The 24,485-nt window shown below is 40.3% G+C and overlaps 1 protein-coding gene across 1 annotated transcript in view; it reads left to right on the top strand.

The window, feature by feature from the left end:
* The first annotated feature begins 434 nt into the window (after positions 1 to 434).
* ANXA5 (annexin A5) overlaps positions 435 to 24,485 on the top strand; it is a 31,343-nt gene continuing 7,292 nt past the window's right edge. Inside the window, exons 1-7 of the mRNA XM_065878334.1 lie at positions 435 to 476; positions 13,974 to 14,058; positions 15,361 to 15,455; positions 16,629 to 16,742; positions 18,729 to 18,819; positions 21,603 to 21,682; positions 22,118 to 22,174. Of these exons, the coding sequence (XP_065734406.1) occupies positions 468 to 476; positions 13,974 to 14,058; positions 15,361 to 15,455; positions 16,629 to 16,742; positions 18,729 to 18,819; positions 21,603 to 21,682; positions 22,118 to 22,174 (531 nt within the window). The 5' untranslated portion in view covers positions 435 to 467. The remainder of the gene's footprint in view (positions 477 to 13,973; positions 14,059 to 15,360; positions 15,456 to 16,628; positions 16,743 to 18,728; positions 18,820 to 21,602; positions 21,683 to 22,117; positions 22,175 to 24,485) is intronic.

Genomic DNA, 24,485 nt, shown 5'->3' with positions numbered 1-24,485 from the left:
GGCCCTCAGGGAGCCGCGCCCCTCCCAGGCTGCGAGGACTCAGACCGGCCGAGCTGCACGCAGGCGCACTGAAGCCCAGGCAGGGGCGTGTCGGAGGCGCGCAGGGATGGGCCGGCGGGGGCGGGGCGGGGCCGATGCCGTTTCCGTTGCCTGGAACCCGCAGAAAGCAGCTGCCTGGAGCGTTCTCTGCCCGTGTCTCTGCCCGCCCTCTGCGTCGCCACTCTCCCGGAGGTTCAGGTCTGGGTGAGTGAGAGCTCGCCTAGCCCGCCGAGGGCAGCGGGGGCGCCGGGGTGGCGCGGACGCTCGGCGGAGGGCTGTCCCGGGAGTTGCGGAGAGGGCGGGTCTGCGGCGGCGCCCGGGGGGCTGTCTGGACGCCGCGGCGGAGAAGTCCCGCTCGCTGAACCCGCCATCTCTCTCTTCTCTTGCAGTCCTGCATCAGTCACCTTCTCCTGACCTGGGCAGTCGCCATGGCACAGGTAACGCCGTGCGCCCCCGCGCAGCGCTCGGATTTACCAACTTTGTAAACTGTTCAGGAGTTCTAGAATTTGTTGGAAAGCCAGAAGAGTTTAGGAGTAAACTGAATCTGCCTTCGGGAATTTCTTACACTTTCTGTTTGTTCCCCTTCCTAGGGAGCGCCCGCCCGAACCTGCTCCCACCTGGCGCTGCAGCACAGCGGGCGCAGCCGCTGGTGACGTGGCCGGATTTGGGGGGCGCTTCCTCTTCGTGAGTGAATGTGTAAAAGGGAGCCTTCCTAAAAATCCAGAGAGTGGCTGAAATTAGAGCCAGAGCAAGTACAACTCCTTGTGGTCTTGTGAAGCGAACGCATTTCTTTTTTTCTTTTCTTGGCTTTATTTATTTATTTCGCCAAGTTTCCTGTATTTGAATACTATGAGTGGGCGTTGGCTTTTTCCAGTAGAGTTGTAGTGGAGCTTTCTCCAGTCGCTCAACCCAATTTAACTAAAAGGAACTTTTCGTCGTTGGCACAGAATTTTTTTCCCCCCCACGCAAAAAGATTAAACCGAAGAGCTGCTTTTCCTAAGTAACGAACTCGCGGAACGAGGTTATGAATTGAATCTGCCTTGGGACTGTTTCAGAATTTGATTACCTAATAACGGCTTTCTTTGCTGTTCTTAACATTTAGCAAAAATGTAGGGAAGAGAAAATCATTTAATTTGTATAGCACTCTTTAAAAATTGACCGTGTTGTACAATCTTTTGTGAATAAAATATCGGTGCTTACGACAGCTCCACCCCGAAACTAATTTTACAAGATCTCATCGATCTAACTGGCTTGTCAGAGTCCAGAAACTTTTTTTAAACAAGTGGTTCAACTCAAACAATGCCCTCTTTCATGTATAGTTCACTTAAAAAAAAATCAGATTGACTTATCAAAATTGAATAAGGTTTCATGATCCTTTCCAAGACAAGATGGGAGGATTAAGAGGAGTTGGTAATTTTATTAAATTTATACAGTACTTCCATTCTTACTTCCTTTTTTGCACTTAAGAAGTGTTACAAAAAACCAAGTCTCATATTACTTCAAGTGGAAACTTCGGTTTAGATTCTTCAACATATAAAGGATACTTTTATATGGAATTAACTTTGCTGAGCATTATTTTTCCAATCTTGATATGCTGGTGTGGTGATGTAAATGATGATTTCGCAAGCATTAAAGAATAATTCTCTTTATCCTAGCTCTTTTGGCTGTTTCTCTTTTGTAAATTTACCCAGTGATTTCTGAAGTTTTTCAGTCAGTTCCTTTAATTATGTAGACTCTACCCAAGATAGCATAAGTGAACACATTTCCCCAAATGTGGACATTGATAATTTCAAAGGATGAAAATAGCGTAAAAGCCCTTATATATACAAAACCTGGGAGAATGGTGGCTTGTATTATAGAATTTTGTACATGACCTCTATTACAATATAACCAGGACTGTTTTCTGTCCAAGGCACAGTTTTTAGTTATCATAAAAGTTACAAGTAATATTAAGAAAGATAGTGTTGAATTTTACACTAGCTTTGTTATTAGTTATCCTTGGAAACCATGGAAGTAAAACATTTTGTTAAATATTTAATATTAAGGTGAAGTTTTGTTGGCTTTATACTTACATTTGATGGTGTGCAGAATGCCTACATTATGGAATTGAACTTTTACTGTCTAAAATTTCCTTTGGACCCCAGTGTAAGCTGAAGTAATTCAGTGTTGGGTTTCAAACAATTTCCATGGTAGTACCTTTTGTTGACGTGCGGTATGGGCTTCCACTCTCTGGCCATCTGTAGAGTAATGGCATCATGGCTGAGTCTTAGAGGTGCACATTCTGGCAATTTAAAATATGTTGTTAAATATTAATGTCTTTTATTTAATGAAAAGTGAAAATATAGCCTCCCACAACAGTGATTCTTCATGTTTATGAGCTACATCTTCCATACCAGTGGTTTTCTCTTCTTACTTAACATTGGGACCACCCTGCAGATAACAGTTTGCAGATATCCAGGAATCAATTATCGCATATGTAGATCACGGGCACGACTGTCTTATTACAAATTTGATGGATCTTTGACAGATACATTGGAGTTTCTTTTTTTATGTAAACAAATATTATTAGGTATATTTTACACTCCTAAGAATATTTATATTAATATATTTATAAGTAAATTATACATTATATTGTAATGAATGTACTTATGTCAATGCTGCTCTTTTTAAAAATTTTTTTAAATTTATTTTTTGGCTGCGTTGGGTCTTCGTTGCTGCGCACCACACTTTCTTTAGTTGTGGCAAGCGGGGGCTACTCTTCATTGCGGTGCGTGGGCTCTAGGCACGCGGGCTTCAGTAGTTGTGGCATGTGGGCTCAGTAGTTGTGGCTCGCGGGCTCTAGAGCACAGGCTCAGTAGTTGTGGCGCACGGACTTAGTTGCTCTGCGGCATGTGGGATCTTCCCGGACCAGGGATTGAACTGTGTCCTCTGCATTGGCAGGCAGATTCTTAACCTGCCTGGCAATACTGGGCAAATATTGGGAACAACATAAAAAGTGACTTATCATGTTAGGTAAATACATTCAGAGTTGGAGGCATTTGTTGGGTACCACTACTTGAGCTCTGCCCTTCTTCTGGTCCTAATTCTTATCCGTTAGTATTGAAATATGTGGGGTTCAACCAGTTAACGGTTATTTGGAGAGAAATAGTCTAACTTGAGGCTTCCCAGTTTTTCTCAAAGAGAGCACACTGGTTAACTCTATCTTCTCCATGACATACAAGAATATAAATTACAGATATAGCTGCATGTAAACAGTCCCTGGACAGTACTTTTTTTTATAGGTTTGAAACTATTCATTTGAATGGTTTTATATTTATCTGGTTTGAAACCACAGCATCCATGTTATTTTAGCATAAAAGGCTAAATGAGTAATAAATTATTATGATTATTGGATCAGTAACAAAATCTACTATGTTAAATTTGGGTACAAGCTAGTTGAATATATTTACTAAGGAATAGCCAAAGAGCTGTTAAAATTGCCTGAGTTACCTATATATAGTAAATATTTTTGAATCCCTTCATCTTTTTTCTCTCAACAATCAACTTCTGTTTATGTAAGTGTGAATTTTTCATTAGGTTTTAGGGTCATTTCTTTAATCTGACTTACAGTATTTTGGGTTGGATTTCTTAAATAGGCTTCTGACCTATTTCTCTCCTATAGCTTTACTTGCTTACACAGGTTTGTTTTTTTTTAAATCTAAGTATTTAGCTACAGCCAAATTATTTCATAGATATTCTAATTTATTTAAGTATTTGAAAGTACATTGTGTAGTTCTGTGTTCTTTGGTTTGGAAAAATCAAGAGTTGGCTATATTTCGTAGACAAATGATCCATTTAATACATTTTAATTCAATTTAAGGCTTTTATGTCTTTAATTTTCTTTAGGATAATGAAACTTTAAAAAGTCACATTTTGGGCAGTCTGAACTTTGTTTAATTTATAGTGTTGTTTACAAAGAGTTAATGTATTCAGGGCATCAGGAATGTCATGAAGCAAAAGCAGGGTGCATAATTTTTGACTAGAAACTTCATGACCCATCATAGCTATCAGCCTGGTACATATTTAAACTGTACAAAATTTGAAGAGAAATTTTTTTGGTTGGCTTGAAATCATTGCACTATGGTAATTTACAAGGGCCCTGAGCAAGCAGGATGAATATAAATAAGGAAATTTGAGATGAGGTTCATTCCAGAGGAGTTGACTGGAGGTTGAGTGCATCTTTTCATGCCATTCACTTTCAGGCCAAATCGCTCTGTAGTGATTCCCTTGGGGGTTCTTAGATCAGGTTACCTGTTTACCCATGGCCTGTGCTGCTTTGGGTTAGTCTTTCTCGGTTCCTGATTCCTTGACTATGGTCTTCATTTTGGATGCCGAGAGAGAAGTACGTCGCAAGCTGCTTGGCTGCTTTGCAAGCCGCTGAGCAATTCATTGGGGTTTAGTAAACCTTAATTCTCTTATCTTGAGCTAGTGCCCCTCGGACACAGTCGGCAGGTTAGTCTGAGGTCCAGTTCTGAAATAAATTTTATTCGTATAACCTGTATACTATTCTAAAACTTCACAAATATATCAGTTGATTTTGTTTGTTTGTTTGTTTACCAAATGAGTGCTCCTAAGACCTTTTCTTTGTGTTTTATGGACCCATCTTTCAGTTTATTGGTTTGTATAATATGTACATCTGTAAGCAACTGATTAATTGAAAGGAATACATATTCCGGTTGGTATCATTTTCTTTGGACTCCAGTTCCTAACTGTTCTCTTTACTTTGTCATTCATGCATACATTCATGAATGTTTGAAGCTTTTGAGTTCCTACTATGTGTCAGGTATTATTAGACATGGGAAATAAAAAGGGAAATGGAGCTGATTTATTGATACAACAGGTGCATTGCCAAGTCCTTTTTATGCATTATTTAGTGCTCATAATACAGTTTTGGAAATAAATATTACTAGTTCAGTTTCACAGAAGAGGAAATTGAGGTAACTTAGCCGATGTTAGTCATATGGGACAAAGGAGGAAAGGCATGATATGTAGAGGCAACAGGAGCAAAACTACACGCTTGGGGGTGTAAAGGAGTTTGGCAGGGCCAGGAGCTGCAGGCAGTCTGGTCTTGCTGGCGTGAAACTGCAGGCAGTTGGGGAGATGGAGCCCTGCCTCGGAAAGGGGAGCCGGAGCTAAAGAAATATGAGCCATTTCGTAGGTAATGGAGAGCTACCAGAGAGTCATTAGTTGGGGTATGCCATGGTCAGATTTGTATGTAACAAAGATAGCCCCGGGGCCAATGTGATACTGTGCTTCTGGGGGCTGCAGAGGCGGGATGGTGGTGTGGGAGTTGAGGAGGGGAGAGGGGAGCGGGACATTGGAAGACTACTTGGGCATCTGTTGCTGGAATCCCGGTGAATCTTAAGGGCTTAGACTAGGCAGTAGCTGGGACTTTAGATAGGAGGGGACTGTAGGAGAGAGTGGGCAAATTGGATGCATGAGTGAGTGGGAGTTGGTGAAGGGCCAGGTTAAGGTAAAGATGAGCGGCTTCCTTGATGGAGTGGTTGATTTTTTTCTTTGAGAAAGGAATGCAGGTTGGAGGTGGGAGAAAAGCAGAGTTAGTAGATTTGTTGAATTTGAGTTCTTTATAAAACATTTAGGTGGTGCTATCTAGTACACAGCAGGGTGTATGTGGTCTTTAAATCTATTTTCATCTCTATAGGTCATCCATTTGATTATGTATTATTTATCTCTTCCTACAACTAAAGATTTGAAGCTGACTTATTTCCTCCCTTTGTCTAGGACCAGCCAAGTTCATTAGATTTCTGTCTCTCGTTTAGATGCAAAAGGAAGTAAAGTTGTGAATCGATGCACACTCTTCTCTAATATGAGAAATCTGTAAACTTGATTGTTTTCTGAAGCATCGATGTGAATGAATTGGTTAGTGAAATAGCTTTTCACGTGCTGTGTGCAAAATGGCCAATTCAACAACTAGGTAAAATAGCCCCTTCTTCGGAGGTTAATACATTTGCCCGCTTTACCGACTCAAAGTTATCACCATTATTCACGGACAGTTAAACTTTCCACTTTATTAGTATTTGCCAAGGGAAGGCATTCTTATACTAGCAGGGAGGTAGCCGTAGGAGCATTAAAGAAACACGACAAAAATCTAAATAATGTTGACAAAACCTTTATTAAGTTACTAAAAACTTTTCTACCACTGTGCACATAATGTAAACTATTTTATAGTGATGCTTTTTTCCCTTACATCTGACTTTGAGAGGTCAAAGGTAGTTGGATGATTAGACAAAATGGAAAGAAGCAAAAATAAGGAGGATGAAAGGGAAAGGAAGTTATGTGAAAGTTAGCAAAAGTTATAGACCAGTTTGAATTTGAGGCTTTGAACTATAATTTTCACCTCTTTTGATGGGATTGAGCAACAGTGATGATTAGGACTTGAGATCTTATTTCTGACGCCTCATGGTATGTGTTTGTGCCCCTCGGTCCTCTTGGAGGTTCTAGTTTTTTCTGATATTTAATTTACTTTGCATCTCAAATCACAATCGTGTTTCCCTGGCTTTTTCCTCCTTTCTTGCTCATCTCATTTCTTTCCTAGCACAGTGATTTTCAATTTTTTTTTTCTTTGCTGATCAGTGGGACCCATCATCAAAGGAAATATTAATGGGCCTGTTCTGTATTGTGTTCGTCAGATAAGACCTGAAGTGCTCTGACTGGAGAAGGAAGGCAGAACTCTGCCCTTGGCCTCCCCACCCAGCCCTTTCTTGGGGGAGGGGGGGGAAGGCTTTTTGCGAAACCTGAGCCTCAGAAGAACCGTAGGTAAAAACCATTGTACAATGGCCATCATCAAAAAATCTAGAAACAATAAATGCTGGAGAGGGTGTGGAGAAAAGGGAACGCTCTTGCACTGCTGGTGGGAATGTGAATTGGTACAGTCACTATGGAGAACAGTATGGAGGTTCCTTAAAAAATTACAAATAGAACTACCATATGACCCAGCAATCCCATTACTGGGGATATACCCTGAGAAAACCATAATTCAAAAAGAGTCATGTACCACAATGTTCATTGCAGCTCTATTTACAATAGCCAGGAGTTGGAAGCAACCTAAGTGTCCATCATCAGATGAATGGATAAAGAAGATGTGGCACATATATACAATGGAATATTACTCAGCCATAAAAAGAAACGAAATTGAGTTATTTGTAGTGAGGTGGATGGACCTCGAGTCTGTCATACAGAGTGAAGTAAGTCAGAAAGAGAAAGACAAATACCGTATGCTAACACATATATATGAAATCTAAGAAAAAAAAAATGTCGTGAAGTACCTAGGGCTAAGACGGGAATAAAGACACAGACCTACTAGAGAATGGACTTGAGGATATGGTGAGGGGGAAGGGTAAGCTGGGAAAAAGTGAGAGAGTGGCATGGACATATATATACACTACCAAACATAAAATAGATAGCTAGTGGGAAGCAGCCGCATAGCACAGGGAGATCAGCTCGGTGCTTTGTGACCACCTACAGGGGTGGGATAGGGAGGGTGGGAGGGAGGGAGGCACAAGAGGGAAGAGATCTGGGAACATATGTATATGTATAACTGATTCACTTTGTTATAAAGCAGAGACTAACACACCATTGTGAAGCAATTATACTCCAATAAAGATGTAAAAAAAATAACAATAATAAACGCTTTACATGTTAATATTAAAAAAAAAAAACCATTGTACAGCTGCTCAGCTGTAGTGTTTTGCTTAATGATTTCTGGCTCTTAGTTAGTAGTATGTGGAATGGTGGGTAGCTGTTTAGGTGTTGATTTTATTGAACTGGATGACAAATTTAAAGAGGGTTTAGTTCTCCTCTTAAAATGTTCCAGACCAGGTAATGTTTTCTCATCTTTAAATTTGAAGTGTTATTTCTGTATTATTTTCCTGTGCATTTAAATTCTGTGTCTAGAAAAGCAGCTCTTCACTTGTGTTTTGGTTTAATTTTATTTGTTTTATTTTGGCATAACTAGTCTTTGCAGGCAAAGAACTTTTTCATTTAAAGCAAACAAGTGAAAAAAGCCAACAAAATTATAGAGCTAAAAGAATGGATAATTTTGAAGTTGAGAGTTAACAGACCGAATTATATGTTTTGGCCACGTACTGTCTGAGCATATATAATAATTCCCTTGGTACGGCTCTGGTGGCAGAGGATTGAGGTAAATGAGGGTGAACTGAGGATGGGTGAAGGGAACAGTAGCTTCTTACGGTTAGAATTCACCTGAGGAAGGTGTACTTGTTGAACACCTTGAGGCCGGTGGCAAAGATGGGATGCAGGGGAAGCCCTCTCTGTGAGTCATGTAGAGTCCCATTTGCCCAGTGTAGATGGTTTTGTGTGGGTGGGGATGGAGCTTGGACAGGATGTCCAAACAAGGGTTCTTTCTGTGTGAGTCATGTCCTGTGGTTCACATCTGCTCCCTTACTACCGCTACATGGCTTTGCCAGCTTTCACAATGACTGATCAAATGGAAATGTAGCAAGAATGTTTCCCAATCTTTAGAAAGCTCTCAAATACACAACCAGCAGTTATGTCTTCTTCACAGTAACTGAGACTCAAGGATACTTCTCTTCTTTCCATTGTTCACCTCATTTCCTTCAGGCTCAGGGGTCAGATGTCTCTTCTCTTTAAGGCAAATTCCTCCTGTCTCCTCTGTTCTTAACCTTTTCACTGTTTTTCTATCTACTAGAAACTTCTTCAGAGCCTATAAGCTGGAAAAAGTATTTTTAAAGTATGTGTTTTTTTTTACGTATTAAAAAAAAAAAGCCTGTTTGTAAAATGGGAGTTCACAGAGATGCTCTGCCTCTCACTCTTTAGTGTCCTCCAATCAGACTTTTACCGCCACCAAAGACCTCCTAGTTGCCAAATCCAGTGGACCCTTTTCCATCTTCCCGCTTGATTGCCCTATGGTTCGGGCACTGCCTGTTCTTCCTTTCCTTGGAACATTTTTCTCCTTTGTCTTCCATTCCATCACCTTCTTTGGATTTTCTTTTTGCCTTTGGGGGGCTGTGTAGAGCCCACAGTTAAGAGCCCACAGTCCCATGGCCTGTGTTCAAGTGCCAGCTCTGCTCCTTGCTTGCTTGCTGGTCACCCAGGTGATTCGCCAAACCTTTCTAAGCCCGTGTGTTTCTTTATCTGGAAAATGGGGTTTCACCGAGATGGTCCATGTGAAGCTCTGAGCTCATTGCCGCCCATAGCTGATATTAGCTGCCATTCCGATTGTAGGTGACCTTCCCTCCTCCAGCTCTTCTTTCCATTCCATTAATATTGCCTTTCGTGAAGCCTCCTCCCACAGCTCTAGTTACCACTTATGTGCCCCAGTAACTGACAAGCCTGCTTCTCTTTCAGTATGTGGAGAAGTGCAAAACCAGCCACCCTGTTCCTTATCCAGAAAATGAATCATCCTCAGTGGTCTCCTTCTGCCTTGGCCCTGTTCCTGTCTGCCTTTTCCTTTCCATTTCCACTGCTCCTGACTTAGATTAGGTCCTTTTTATCCTTCTTATGTTTAGTAGTTTCTAAAACAGTCTTTCTGTCTCCACACGTGCACAGTTCTGTCCTTTTGTCTCCACTGCTGCCCTAGTGATGTTACTGTACAGAGTCGACCTTGTTCCTTGTCTGCTTTGCTTAAACGTCCTCCAAGGGCTTCCTTTGCCAGCGGGGTGAAGGCTGCTCTTCTCAGCCTGGCTTCCAGCCGTCCTGGCTCCCCACTGTGACCTTTCCCTTGTTTTTCGATCCAATCTTACTGCTTGTTCCGGTCTGTTGAAATACTTAACCCTTTGTCCAAAGCACCACATTGTTTCCTTCTTCCATGCTTTTAATACGTACTGAAATAGCTGCCTGCCCTTTTCTGCTTTGCTGAGCCAGCCTGGCAAAATTACAGGCACCTTTCAAGACGTTTTGGGGAAGTTTTTCTGATTTCTTTTCTTTCCACTCCTCCTGTCTCAGTCCCTCCTTTATGTGCTCACATTACCCTGAGGAAACCTCTGTGTGTATATACTCTACTGCGCTTGATTACTTACATGCCTATCATTTTCTCTTGACTTAAGAGATCTTAACTTTTTCCTACTGATTAGTACAATACTTGGCAGTGGAAGGCATGCAGAAAATGGCTGTTGAGTGAATAGATAAGCAGACAGGTGAGCTAAGTCATTCAAGTTCTCACAGTGAGAGAACCCATGGTATTTGTTCATGTTTATGATGATATTGATGGTGTCTTCCTCATCGATTTGAAGTGGTCTTACTAAACAGAGAGGAACTGCAGTTTGCCTTGAGAGAAATCACTTTCCTAACCCATACCAATTTTGAAGGGCTGTCTCCTCAAATCTTACCAGTTTCTCTCCCAACCTATGGCTCCTTTTAATGGTGTTGAACCATTTGAAGCTGCCGGTATTCAACCGTTCACTTTCATATGGTCAAGCTATAGAACAAATGGCAGGGAGTTTATTGGCCCTTATTGCATCTGTGCTTTTTAGATAGGGTGGAAATGGAGACTAGCCTGGCTTTGGGTGGATTTCTCAAAGGGTTCTGAACCCACTTCTAATGTGGGGTGTAGTTTCCACACACCAACAGGCAGTTCTCCTGTACCAGATGGGTGTCTTGCTATTCAACTCAGTTCTGCCATTGTCTGCTGGAGATAGCATCAGCTCCCACAGGTTGAGGGCTCAGTTCTGCAAGACCACCCCTCTTCATACTCCCACCCCCATTTCAGACACCAGTTGCAAGGCCAGATGGTCACATCTGATTCTGACTGACTGGCTATAGATCGGAGTTTCCAATGACCCCATCATTGGCTCACAGATCTCAGAGAAACATTTTACTTACTAGATCACTGGTTTATTATAAAAGGACACAACTCAGGATTAGCCAGATGGAAGAGATGCGTAGGGCAAGGTGTGTGGGAAGGGGCAGGGAGCTTCAGGGCCCACTCCGAGTGAGCCACTGTCCCTACAACTCCATGTGTTCACCAGCCTGGAAGCTCTCCAAACCGTGTCCTTTTGGATTTTATGGAGGCTTCATTACTTAGGCATGATTGACTAAATCATTGGCCATTGGTGATAGAACTCGATCTCCAGCCCCTCTCTCTTCCCTGAGGTGGGGTTGTGGGTGTGGGACTGAAAGTTCCAACCCTCTAATCGCATGGTTGCTTCCCCGGGCAAGCAGCCCCGAAACCCCCATCCTTAGATGCTTCCCAAAAGTCACCTCATTAACAAAGTCAGGTGTGATTGAAGGGGGTTTGCTACGAATATCAAGCTCTTATCATTATGAAATTTATCACTCTTATCATCCGGGAATTCCAAGGGTTTTAGGAGATCTGTGCAGGAAATGGGGACAAAGACCAAATATATATGTCTCTTATTATAAATCACAGTATCGCATTTTCCCACTTAGTAGAATGAAGAGCTCTGGCTTAGTTTCGTGACCTCCCCATGAGATAAGTGAGGCTTCCCTGCCCCTCCTTTTCCTACTTGGCCACAGTCTTTTGTTTGGCTGTGGGTGTGGGGGGGGGTGGCTTGGGGGGATGAAAGCTGCTACCAGTCAACACTCTGGGGCTGGGAGATGAAACTGGGAAAAAACACCTCTTCTCTTGGATTGTATGCTTTTGGACACATAATTACAATAAGGTTTTCCTGTAGGTTCTCTCAAGGCTGACTCTGTTCAGAGGAAAGAAGAGTCTTTCTTCTTTCCTTGAACAAGAGGAGACTATTGTTAAAGAAAAAATTATTCTCGTACTTGTTAAATGGTAAAGAAGACTTTCAAAACTACTGCAGTAAAGGTCATGCGTATTGCAATGGAAGAGAAGAGATTGGGTTCAAGTCCAAGTATAGCAAAGGCAGCTGGGAACTTACAACCAGTGAGCAGGATGAAGGGGGTCAGTGGATGGAAAGTTACTAAGAGGAGACATTAAGGGTAGAGGGATTCTTGCTGAACTGGCCTAATAGGATTCTTGCTTAAGGCAGCCCATGGATTTATACGTCAAAGATGGAGGATGAGGAACTTGAACAGATATTAAGGTTTGCAGGATTCTCTGTAAACTGACTTCAGCAGGATTCGTGCTACAACTGGGCTTGGCAGGCTAGAGACCAGTCCTAGTCAAAAAGTGTGCTCTGAGGAGCCTGTCTGAAGTTTGGTCAAGGAGAGAGTCTGTCTTCTGGAGCCCTGAGTGCTACTTTTTCAGGAGACAGAATGCAGTGCCACTGAAGAGAGGTCTCAGAGCTGACCTCTGGTGCATTGTCCCATGCAAGTTCTTCCCCATGGATATGTCTCTCTGTTGTCTTTTTTTTTTTTTTTTTTTTAATGTGATTGGTGTTAAGGTACTGTAGGCAAATGCAGCAGTTGGATGTTAAGGTGGAAGAGAAATTTTTTTCCTTGTAGGTGATTGTGCTTCCATGCATTCATAGTAAAACAGAAGTGATCGTAAACCAGACAAGTCTTCTCAGTCCCCAACCCTTATAGCTGTTTATTTCTCAGTTTTGGATGGAACCTTGACAGGAGTTGTGAGGTACTTCAGGAACATTTATTGGTAAAAATAAATCCTGGGAGCCTCCCTTTATCATAAGATAAAAATTTATGGCTCAGTATTAATAAAGCTTTCTGATTCTAAAGATCTATTGATATTACAAACAGTTTTGGGAGGTATTAAAATATTTGGATGATTAAAAGTACTATATAAAATATGGGATATATCAAAAAAAAGAGATTTGAACATCTAAAAAAAAGTACTATATATGATAACATAAAGTAGGAACTCTTACAAACAGTGTCTTCTAATATATCTTTAAAAGTTCTAAATTCAGAAATTTGTATTTTTCTGGCACATGAACTACTGAAAATCTTTTCAGGTTTTGCCAGGTTATCTTAAAATCCCTAAATAAGTATAAGGAAACAGGACTAGATTTATTAAGAGCATTGCTTAGAGTTCAGTGCCTAGGGTAAGGCCTCAAGTTTGTTTTTTTTTTTTTTTTAACATCTTTATTGGAGTATAATTGCTTTACAATGGTGTGTTAGTTTCTGTTTTATAACAAAGTGAGTCAGCTATACATATACATATATCCCCATATCTCCTCCCTCTTGCGTCTCCCTCCCTCCCACCCTCCCTATCCCACCCCTCTAGGTGGTCACAAAGCACCGAGCTGATCTCCCTGTGCTATGCGGTTGCTTCCCACTAGATAGCATTTTTACTTTTGGTAGTGTATATATGTCCATGCCACTCTCTCACTTCGTCCCAGCTTACCCTTCCCCCTCTCTGTATCCTGAAGTCCATTCTCTAGTAGGTCTGCGACTTTATTCCCGTCTTGCCCCTTGGTTCTTCATGACCACTTCTTTTTTTTTTTTTTTTTAGATTCCATATATATGTGTTAGCATACAGTATTTGTTTTTCTCTTTCTGACTTACTTCACTCTGTATGACAGACTCTAGGTCCATCCACCTCACTACAGATAACTCAGTTTTGTTTCTTTTTATGGCTGAGTAATGTTCCATTGTATATATGTGCCACAGAAGGCCTCAAGTTTTAATGCAGGCTCAGCATGCTCCCAGATCAAAGTGGCGAGAGGCTTAACGGGAATGAAGCCTGCAAAGAAGTGCCCTCCTTGAACCAGGAGGTGCTGGTGGAGCTTGATCACTGGGGGGCGATGCCTGAAGGAAGAGGGCCTTGGAAGCCAGCCTTCCTGCTAATGGTATCGCAGGTAGGCCAGGAGAGCTCGTGCACTGAATTGGTGCACTGCTAATCCACATTGTAATGGTCTGTTTCCCATTTCAAATGGGGTTATATTGATATATCTTATCAAATGATAAGTTTATGTAAAGTCTGAACATGAAGCAGAGCAAGCAGCTTACTGTTTATGTTTATTGTATTAGTCATGCTGTGAATAATATTGCTGTTTTTCCTGTGTCAGGCGCTCAGAGGCACTGTGACTGACTTCCCTGGATTTGATGAGCGGGCCGATGCAGAAACTCTTCGGAAGGCCATGAAAGGCCTGGGTAAATTCAGCCTTCTTTTTGTTCTAAAAAAAAATGTGACATTTGTTTTTCTGAACAAAAAAGTCATTGTTTTACAGTAAGATTAACTTTAGAATATTTTGAGCTGAACATATATAGAGAGAAACATTAAAGGAACAAAAAAAATGACTGACCACCCGTAGTATTTAGCCTCTAGAACCAAACAGCAGTTAAATTCAGCCTCTTTGTTTTTTTAGCTTTTCAGCTTTACCCATATGGTAGCTGACTGAGTAAACAGACATTCCTGAGGGTGATCAGCTGTGCAGCCTTTTGCTCTCAGTGTCTAATCAGATATCCAGTTCTCTAAGTTTCTTACATCCCACTGTCTTCACTTTCTCAGCTTTCCTTTTTTGCAGTTTAAAAACCTCTCTTCTTGAGGACTTCCACATATAATTAATCCTCCTGTCCTCAGGCTCCTTCTGTACCAGTGTCCACGTGAAGGGATTCATCTTCCTCAAACTTGGCTCTGACCCCATCACTCTCCATTCTGAACATCTTGTGAGATTTCCTGTTGTAGCAGGATCAGGTGCAGGCTTTCTGGCCTTGTAAGGCCTTCCCTGGTATTCCAGCCCACCTTGTCGGTCTCAGCGCACATTACTGCCTGATGTGTCCGCTGATCCATCCATGCCAGGTGATCTGCTACTCAGGAAAGCTCTGTATTTTCCTACTGTTGAGCTTTTCCTGGATTCTAAAAGCCTGTCTTTCTTCCTTACATCACTGCCTGTCAAAATCTTTTCATCCTTCAAGACTGTTTTGGGTGGGTGTCACCTTCTCCATGAAGCTTTCCCCAAAACTGTCTTCCGCTGCCTTTCAGCTACGAGAACCTCCTCTGAACCCCATTTAACACCTGGACCTCTCCTGAGGCCCTTGTCACATTCTGCCTTACCTCACAAAAAAAATATTTGTATTTTTTACCCTAAATTGTTCATAACTTGAAACCAGCGTCTATATCTTTTCTCCTTTCTCAACCCCGTGGAACACGCAACACATCATGCCTTGTGAAGAGCTGTTATTTGAGTAATTACTTGTTGCAAGAAAAGCTAGGTGCACTCAGTTTTTAAAAAGTCAGGAGAATTTTTGCGTCTCCTTCACAATGTGTAGGGGTAGTACGTATTGTTGGAAACAATAACATTTGGATATTGTAAATTTTATAGTTTAATAAATTACTTAATAAAATATATTTTATGAGGCAAGGAATTAAAGTGACTAGGGAGCTGGTTACAAAGGTTATCGAGAGAGTGGGCCTGTGGGAGCCGGGATGTAATGGTTGGAACGTAATTGCAGGCACCGATGAGGAGAGCATCCTGACTCTGCTGACATCCCGCAGTAATGCTCAGCGCCAGGAGATCGCTATGGCTTTTAAAACTCTGTTTGGCAGGGTAAGACTGTACTTCATCCCAAGGTGGCATGTGAGAGCAGCTTTCTCTTTTAAGACTAGTTTGAAATCTACTAATATTCTTTTGTAAATATCATGAATCTTATGATTCTGACTTTCCTATTCCTCCTTTTTTCTTTTCTAGTTTGTTTCTTAGTTATCAGCTGTTGGTTAAAACGCTCACTCAACTTATCCTCATATGACTGTTTTTCCTCACTTGACACTGTATAGGTGCCGAAAGATCCCAATGGGGATAACTGCCCTTCTTTCCTTCTGTATTTCCCACTCAGGATTGTTGTATTAGTTTCCAGGTGTAAACCTGTATTGAAATATGTTTTGCTCTGACACAGTCACACTTGGTTCCTTTTGGAGTGATACTTTAATAAATGAGTTTTTAATTCATTGATTTAAATGTTCTTATTTGATTAACAATTCAAAGTAAAAATTAAATTTGTCGCTAAATGAATTAGTACAGACATGAAAAACTTAAATGTAGCTTTATTCTGAAAATTTGTGTTCATTATTTCGAGAAACAAATGCAAAGAAAAAAAAAAAGCATGTATTTTAAACACAAATTCTAGTTGCCTGTGTGCTGAAACTGAAATGGATGAGAAATACTGCTTTTCTCTTTATAATTATGCAAGTTCCCCAAAATAGCAGCTGTCCTGCAGTAGTCAGGGGCATAGTAATGAACATAGTCTATTATGTATGTATTAGAATATCACTAGATATGGAGAGAAAAGAAAACATTGTTTTGTTCAGGTATGATAGGCCAAATTTTGTCCTTTGTAAAAATGCATTATGATATTTTGGAGAAATTATTTTTTTGAGATAGACATGTTTCTCAGAAGAGTATTTTTAAAATATTTTAGGCTTATTTTAAAATATTTTAAAATAAATAGTTTTTATAAAAAGCATTCATTTTTTAAAATCTCTGAGATTAAGAAAAACATCTTAAAAACAAGTACCTTGACACATGAGGGGCTTTGCTTTAGGTTAAGGTCAGATGTCAAAAGTACATTATTAAAAGCCACAGGGTGTTGTTTAGCTCATGTGTCTTCTACTTGGAGATAGCAATGGAAAGAATTCATTAGAGCAAAGGGCTATTGTTCATATTTAAGAAGAACCTCCTTAAAATTTCTGCATGGTTAACCAATTTATATTTTCTGTGAGTTAGGACCTTCTGGATGACCTGAAATCAGAACTGACTGGAAAATTTGAAAAATTAATTGTGGCTCTGATGAAACCCTCTCGGCTTTACGATGCCTATGAACTGAAGCATGCTCTTAAGGTGAAAGGATGAGTGCGAGGAATATTCCTGTCATGTGTATAATATTATTTTGTGTTGGTAATTACTTTATGGTATTTTTATTTTTATTTATTTATTTTATTTATTTTATTTATTTATATTTTGGAACATATAAATCATCACATCAGTCTATTACAGCCATTATACATGACAATTAGCTGTTCTAACAGCTATTTCTTTTTTTTAATTTTATTTAATTTTTTTTATACAGCAGGTTATGGTATTTTTATATTAAAACAAATTGAATTATTTCACTGAGGGTTTCTTGAAGGACAAAACTGCGTAGGAGGCAATAAGAAAAGGAAAGAGAAAATGACAAGTGTGTCATTTAGTCTTTTTGTATAGTTAACTCAGTAGTAGTGGGTCTTTAAAATTTTAGTGTATTTTACAGCCTTTTGTACTTTATTTTCATGCTTGTTTTCTAATTTTGAGATATGGTTTTTTTGTTTGTGTTTTTTTTTTGTTTGTTTTTTTTTGGCGGTACGCGGGCCTCTCACTGTTGTGGCCTCTCCCGTTGCGGAGCACAGGCTCCGGACGCGCAGGCTCAGCGGCCATGGCTCACGGGCCCAGCCGCTCTGTGGCATGTGGGATCTTCCTGGACCGGGGCACGAACCCGAGTCCCCTGCATCGGCAGGTGGACCCTCAACCACTGCGCCACCAGGGAAGCCCTGAGATATGTTTTTAAAATGTTACAGATTAGGTATTTTATCTTTTAGTTTAGAAAGTTGCCTGATTAGGGAACAATAATATTGTTAATCGTTTTAGCATAGAAGATGAAGCTTTGGAGAGAATTTTGAGATAAGAAAGATTTTCTAATACCCTTTCCTTCTTTCCTGTACTTCTAAATACTGAAATGAAGCAGCTGGTAAACTTGATATAATTTCATTGTAGCAAGTAACTAAATGTATATTCCCTTGCCTGGTGTTTGCAATGTTGTATAAATGTGATTACATTGAATCATTTGTTTAGACTTATGGGACAGGGAATAACTCAGTCACTAGTAGTTAGGTTTTGAATGGACAAACTGAAATTAACAACAAGGAGATGATGTAGCTCAGGTGGAGGGAGGAGAGGGTTTATCAAGTTAGGAACCTTTCTGTGCTTCTTCATTTTCCTACAATGATTCTTTGGAATAAATAAAATCTTAAGTTATTGGAAACGGGCATTTTTGCAGCCTTCTGAAATATTAGCAGTAGCTAAAATTCTGCCCGAGCATAAACCTAGTTCTTTCAGTGTTTGATTTTTTGGTAAAGCAACAGAAATATAAGGAAATTAAGGCTTAAATATGCTATCTTTTAAAATTAAGTTCAGCTATGTCATTGCTTGTACCTTCTAATTTAGTAGTGTAGATATGACTTATAATGAGAAAAAGGAAAACCAACTACAATTATTCTTTAAAAATCCAGAAAGCAAGTCCCAATTCCTTTATGCTGATCCAATAACTGATTCCTAATAACCAAGCCATGCTATATTTATTTTTACCTGTGTTGCAGAATTTCCCTGTGATCCATAGAGAACTTAATTTGAGGGCAGGGTTGTTTATGTTTTGAGGTACATATTGTTTAAGTGTCAGTGTTCTTCCATGTAAATTTATGTGAAGTTTTCATTTTTACTCTTTCAGCCTTTTTATTATTTCCTGTTTCATTAAAATGTTTCCCTTTAAAACTATTTAGAATTAAACTGATAAAATTACAAATTTATGTAATCTGTTATATGTCATATATGTAGACACATTCATACAATAAACATTTTTTTCATTAGGCAAAAAAGGATAAAATTGTCTTTGGAAAGAAAACTAATTTGAAATTTCGTATTTCTATAACTAATAGAACTCATATAGAAAGTGAACGTTATGTTGGATAATATATACATATTTATGCAGTTGGGGTAACATCTGTTCCAGGAAAATCACTTTCTTTTTAATCTTATTAACATGTTTTTTTCTATTAAAAATAAATCTCCAAACAGGGAGCTGGGACAAATGAAAAAGTCCTGACAGAAATTATTGCTTCAAGGACACCTGAAGAACTGAGAGCCATAAAGCAGGTTTATGAAGAAGGTAACTGTTTTGAATTACATCTCCCTTCACTTCCGCTGTCACTTTGTCATTTCTCTAAAGTGAATGGAGTTCTTTGGAGTTATAGGAGGGCAGGCCATACGTGATTTCTGGATGAGTGAAGGAATGAGTAAACAAATAAGCAACAATTCAAGCTAGTTTCTCTTTCAGTAGGGAAGAGACTGCCTTTTTCTATACCTATAACTACTTTAGTATTTGTAAGAAACTTCTGTTGAGGATAGGACTTATTTTCATATAGGATTTACAGTCAGTGTTAGGATATACAGGTTGTCTCTTTCACATTAAGTTTAAAATGTAAGTGGTTTTTCTTCCTTAAAAATTTCAGTTTTATGTTGGTAGAAGTTACGAATTACTAAAAAGGAAAAGAAACCTTGTCCAAATCAGAGTCAATAATGTCTGAGTAAATGTATGACATTCTAGCTAAGGGGAGTGCTTGACTACTCTGCATTTTGACCTTCTTTTTGGTGTCTTTTCTTTTGGATTTTTAAAATTTCTTTGTGTGAAAAAAAACCTATATTTCAGTCTGAAGCATATCCTGTTAATGGAACCAAGAAAATGTAATAAAAAGTAAAAGTAGGGAATTCTTTTCTCATCAGATTTTCTGTAAAAGACTGCTCTCTGCGTGACTTAGGAGGATCAGACTGTCCAGATTGTCAGCTCAGTCAACAGACCTCCAAGCCTAGTGCCTGCAGCTAGGAAAATGGGTCCCTATCTTGGCATTAGTTGGTTAATCTTAGAAATGACCGTGTAACCCAGCAAGTTAGAATGGTGTGAAATTTATGGCCACTAAACAATTACCTTTTTTTTTTTTTTTTTTTTTTTTGCGGTACCCGGGCCTCTCACTGTTGTGGCCTCTCCCGTTGCGGAGCACAGGCTCCGGACACGCAGGCCCAGCGGCCATGGCTCACAGGCCCAGCCTGCTCCATGGCATGTGGGATCTTTCTGGACCGGGGCACGAACCCGTGTCCCTCGCATCAGCAGGCGGACTCTCAGCCACTGCGCCACCAGGGGAGCCCAACAATTACCTTTTGAAGCGCTGGAATCTTTCTTTCCTGCTCCTCTTTTTGTAGTTGGATAGGACCCAACCACTAAGGCAGAGGTGCTACATGTATCTCAGCTGCAGGTGATCACGCTTGAGTCTTTACCTGATACAATATTCACATATCTCCTTCTGGGGTTGTTGACATTGATGAATGAGGCTTTGTGCTGCCGGGTGACAGATGGCGTGCCACAAGAGGTATAGTAACTGTGTGTGGTCCACCCAGTCAGCCGTGCTATTGTACACTTGCTATGTGTCCTGCAGCGTACTGGCTGTCATGAATGATGCAGAAGATGCACTTGACAAAGCTCCTGTCCTCAAGGAGTTTGCAGTCTATTTAGGGATGACATGACTTAGAAAAAGCTGCAAGAGTTACAGGATAGTAAAATTCAAACATCGAACATGTTTAATGAAAGAATTCATTCAGAGAAGAGGTCATTTTGGCTTTGGATGTAAGGAGAGGCTTCTTCACAGTGCAGTCAGATGAGCCAGGGTTTCAAGACTAGGTAGGTTTCGAGTGGGTGAAGAAGGCATTTTTGGTCAAGGTCCACCCACTGTCTGCCATGGCATGGAGACCAGTTTGACAAAAGTATACTGAGGGAACAAAGAGAATGTGACTGTAGTGGAGGGAATGTGCATGTCCATTGTGGAGATAAACTGAATAAGTGCAGTTAGGCTCTGTTACAGATGGTTTTGTATGACTGGATTAGTAGTTTGGACTTGGTTCAAAAGCATTGTAAGCTCCTGAATGGATAGTAGAGTATTAAAGGGACAATTGAGGTCGGGAAGAAGGTTTGAATTAGGAGGCTGATGAGGTAGCTGTGTTGGGAGAGGTAAGCTGGGCAGTTATGGCTCAGCCTAGGCTGGTGGGAGGTATGAGGCGAATCAGAGGAGAAATATAAATGGATTTGATGGTTGATTATATATAGGTGTTGGAGTAGAGGAAGGAATAAAAAATTCCTTCAGGGTTTTGTATTTGAGCAACTGATTGAAATAGATATGTATCTCTTTTGTATCTTTAGAAGTGTCAAACTTTTAAACTTTGTCTCCTTTCAAATAATGATGAAATGTTTAAATGCCTTAGAGTAATACCTCCTTTCCTTCAATGGCAGCTGGTTGTGAGACGGTGAAAAGTGCCTGTAGACTCTTGTAGATCCTGGTTTTCCCCTTTGCTGTGGCTTTATGTCTGTCGAATAGCTGGGAATGGAGGGGAGAAGGGCATATTTTAAAATATCACTGCTGTCTCTCAGAGTTAACTTTACTTGTTGCAGAGGAAAAATATCTTATTAGGAGAAGGGATGGCCATGCCCCAAAGGAAAAAAAAACTCAGAATATTTGAGAGTGGAAGACCTTTCGAGATGAATCATGTAAAACGTTTGAAAGAAAGTGAAACAAAGTTTAAAATTAAGATTGATTGTATTTTAGAGACTTTCCAGTACCATCATGTATCTGATTAATAACAGATTAATAACTGCGTTGGTTGAGAGCATTTCTAAATGGCCGAGTCATGATTTAGGTTTGAACTGTGTGCTTTTGGGAGACTTTAATTTCTTTTCTTCCAGCCACTCACCACTTAAAACATTTGCCTTCAGTCTTCAGAGAAGCATGAACTATTATGCTAATCAAATATTTCTTCCTTTATATCTCTTCCATTTGATTAATGGGGCAAGATATCCTTTTCTAGTTGAAAGAAGCTGTAAATAAGTGTGAAATTATTCTGTTGCAGAATATGGCTCGAGCCTGGAAGATGATGTGGTGGGGGACACTTCAGGGTACTACCAGAGGATGTTGGTGGTCCTCCTTCAGGTATTGGGTGGAGGCTCTTTGTGGTTTAAAAACCCTGAAGCCGGACTGGTCTGAATCTAGTTAAGTCAAGTCACTTAAAATTCTTTTATTTATTTCTGGTACTTGCTTGATTCTGGCTGTGAGGTGCCAGTGTGTGTTTGTGTTTCAGAATATCTGACCTGAACTCGTAATAGCTAACTCATAGTTTTTTGTTTTTTTATTTTGGATATCACTGTCCTCTTTTATTCATAGATTTTAAAATCAAGAGGGTCAGGTTGGTTTTGGACAGTGTTTGTGTGATAATGTAAAAATATTGTAGGATTGATAAGATCTTAATTAATGCTTATAATTCCTAAGAGAAAAAGCTTTATGTGCATAACCATTAGGTGGAACTGTTTTTTCTTTAGAACAAAAATACTCATGTAATGCAATAACATAACATATTATCTCTTCTAGGCTAATAGAGACCCTGATGCTGGAATTGATGAAGCACAGGTTGAACAAGATGCTCAGGTGAGTGAGACTTAATCTGTGATGACTTTATTATGACATAAATGAAAAAAGAATCCATGCTAATGGCAAATCATAATATGTGTGATAGCATCTAAAAATAGTCTAACGGGTCGTTTACAAATCATAAGACCCATGTAAGTAGATGGCCAACAAAATGTTTTATCCCAAGGCTGAAATGAAATAAAATAAATTACATGTAAATAATGAGTTCCACCTGGATATGTTATTTTCCTTTAGATTATGGGACATTCTCAAAATAGAGAATTTTACAAGAAAACCAGGTGTTACGGATTCCACTGCCAATGTGGCAGTCTCTTCGTAGAAAAGGATAAAGAAGAAAAAATACTTTAGTGGTAAATGGTGTTTTATTACATAATAGATGACACGTTATTGTAGAATTTGAAAATTCCTCCACCTTTCCTTTGATAGACTCCTAAACAGGATTGTTCTTTTGTCAGTTGCTCTTTAGTCACTCCCTAATGAAATTTTGTACTTAAGTGGCTTTTAAATTCCATTATCGTCTCAGTATGGTTTATAAAGTAGTCAAATGTAGGAAATAAGTGTTAGGAAATTTGAAACATGAGACCTGAAAACTGGAAAATGGTAATAAAGGAATTACTTGGGTTCCTAGAATCACGTATCGTAGTCCTGTCTCTCATAGGCATACCTTGGAGATGTTGTGGGTTTGGTTCTAGACCACTACACTAAAGTGACTATTACAGTAAAGCAAGTTACGTGAATTACTTTGGTTTCCCAGTGCATATAGAAGTTATGTTTACACTATACTTCAGTAACTGTGCAATAGCATTATATCTAAAAAACAGTGTACGTCCCTTAAATAATTCCTCTTCCGGGGTCAGTCCTCAAATTAGCTGCTTTTCAGGTCTCCCGGCCTGACCCCCAGGTGTGTGTCAGGTGCTCCTTACAGGGGAGACTATAGCATCTCAAGCTTCCTGCCACAGTTCTTGCCACCTAATATGGAAGCTGCCTATTTACTTGACTGACCACCCAGGGCACTCTGAGCTGTCAGTTCAATCTGTATCCTTTGCCCCTAGCATATGGTTAGCACTTAGTAATTATGAGTTGCTGACGAGTGACCCAGTGCATAACTCTGACATAGAGGGGATCATTTCTGTTTTCTAGATAAGGAAACTGAAGCTCAGGGGTTTGAGAAACAAGCTTATGGCCCCCACTGAGTGGGAATGGAGCTGGAGTTTCCACCTGGGCCCATCTGACCCCAAAGCCCTTCCTCTTTCACTAGACAACAGTCTTGGCGTTCTTACCCGTTAGCTCCTTTCTCTCCTTTCCGCTACTGTAAAACAGGCTTAGTAAGTATAGATTGGAAGGAAAGATCTCGCTTAATCCGGCCTACTTACAAACCCGTCCTCCCAAGCTGTTAGGGGCTTTGCTCATTGCTGAGACGAGCTTGTTGCTTTCCAGGCTTGCACTGTCTGTGGGTCTGTAGGAGATGTGCTGGCTCTCACACTCCTGCTCTCAGGACTGGGACTTCTGCATGCTTTTCAGGGGTCGCGGTCACGGTGAAAGGAGCAGCTTAATAGTCTCAGACGACTGCAGTGAGGCCTGCATTAGCGGGCGGTGGGTGGGCAGGTTTCCCAGCACAGCTGGTGGTGTGATGAGAGCACTGCTGCAGCGTGAGGCTACTGAACGGGAACAGTACATTTGTACCTCGGTTTCATTGATTTCTCTGCTTGGAGCACTCACTGTAGAGCAGTGCTTCTCAGACTTTAATGTGCCTATAAATCCTTTGGGGATCTCCTTAAACTACAGATTCTGACTCAGTAGGTCTGGGTGGGGCCTGGGATCTGCATTTCTAACAAGCCCTCAGGTGATGCCCGTGCCGGTCCTGGGGCCGCACTTTGAGTACTGAGGCTGTATAGGCATCACTTAACCTCTGCTGCAGGGGATATGACCATTCAGAACCCTGAAGGGGAAACTTGGTACATCTGAAAACTGACTTACGAAGTTACTTTAACATACCCCTGAAACAGTATCCAGGCTTTCTTTACCTTTTCAGTGACCAGGGACAACACAGAATACAGACTGGCTGTTGATCTTTGATTCATAAAAATCTTATTAATTAATTCAGCCTGTTGAAAACAATTACCCTTTCAGCATTATAAAAAAGGAACACACCCATTTATACCTTGTAGCAAGGGTACCTGGGCTGTTATCACTGATGGGAATTTCAGATTTCTTAATTGAGAGTCATCCAACTAAGGGGCCCTTTTATAAGCATTTGAATTTTTTTCCCTACTGATACCTGGCACTAAGAGGATTCCTGTTATTTCAG

Source organism: Phocoena phocoena, chromosome 5 (genome assembly GCF_963924675.1).
Source record: "Phocoena phocoena chromosome 5, mPhoPho1.1, whole genome shotgun sequence".
Lineage (NCBI taxonomy): Eukaryota > Metazoa > Chordata > Mammalia > Artiodactyla > Phocoenidae > Phocoena > Phocoena phocoena.
Note: the sequence above shows the minus strand (reverse complement) of the source record. Positions and strands in the feature narration are given on the sequence as shown.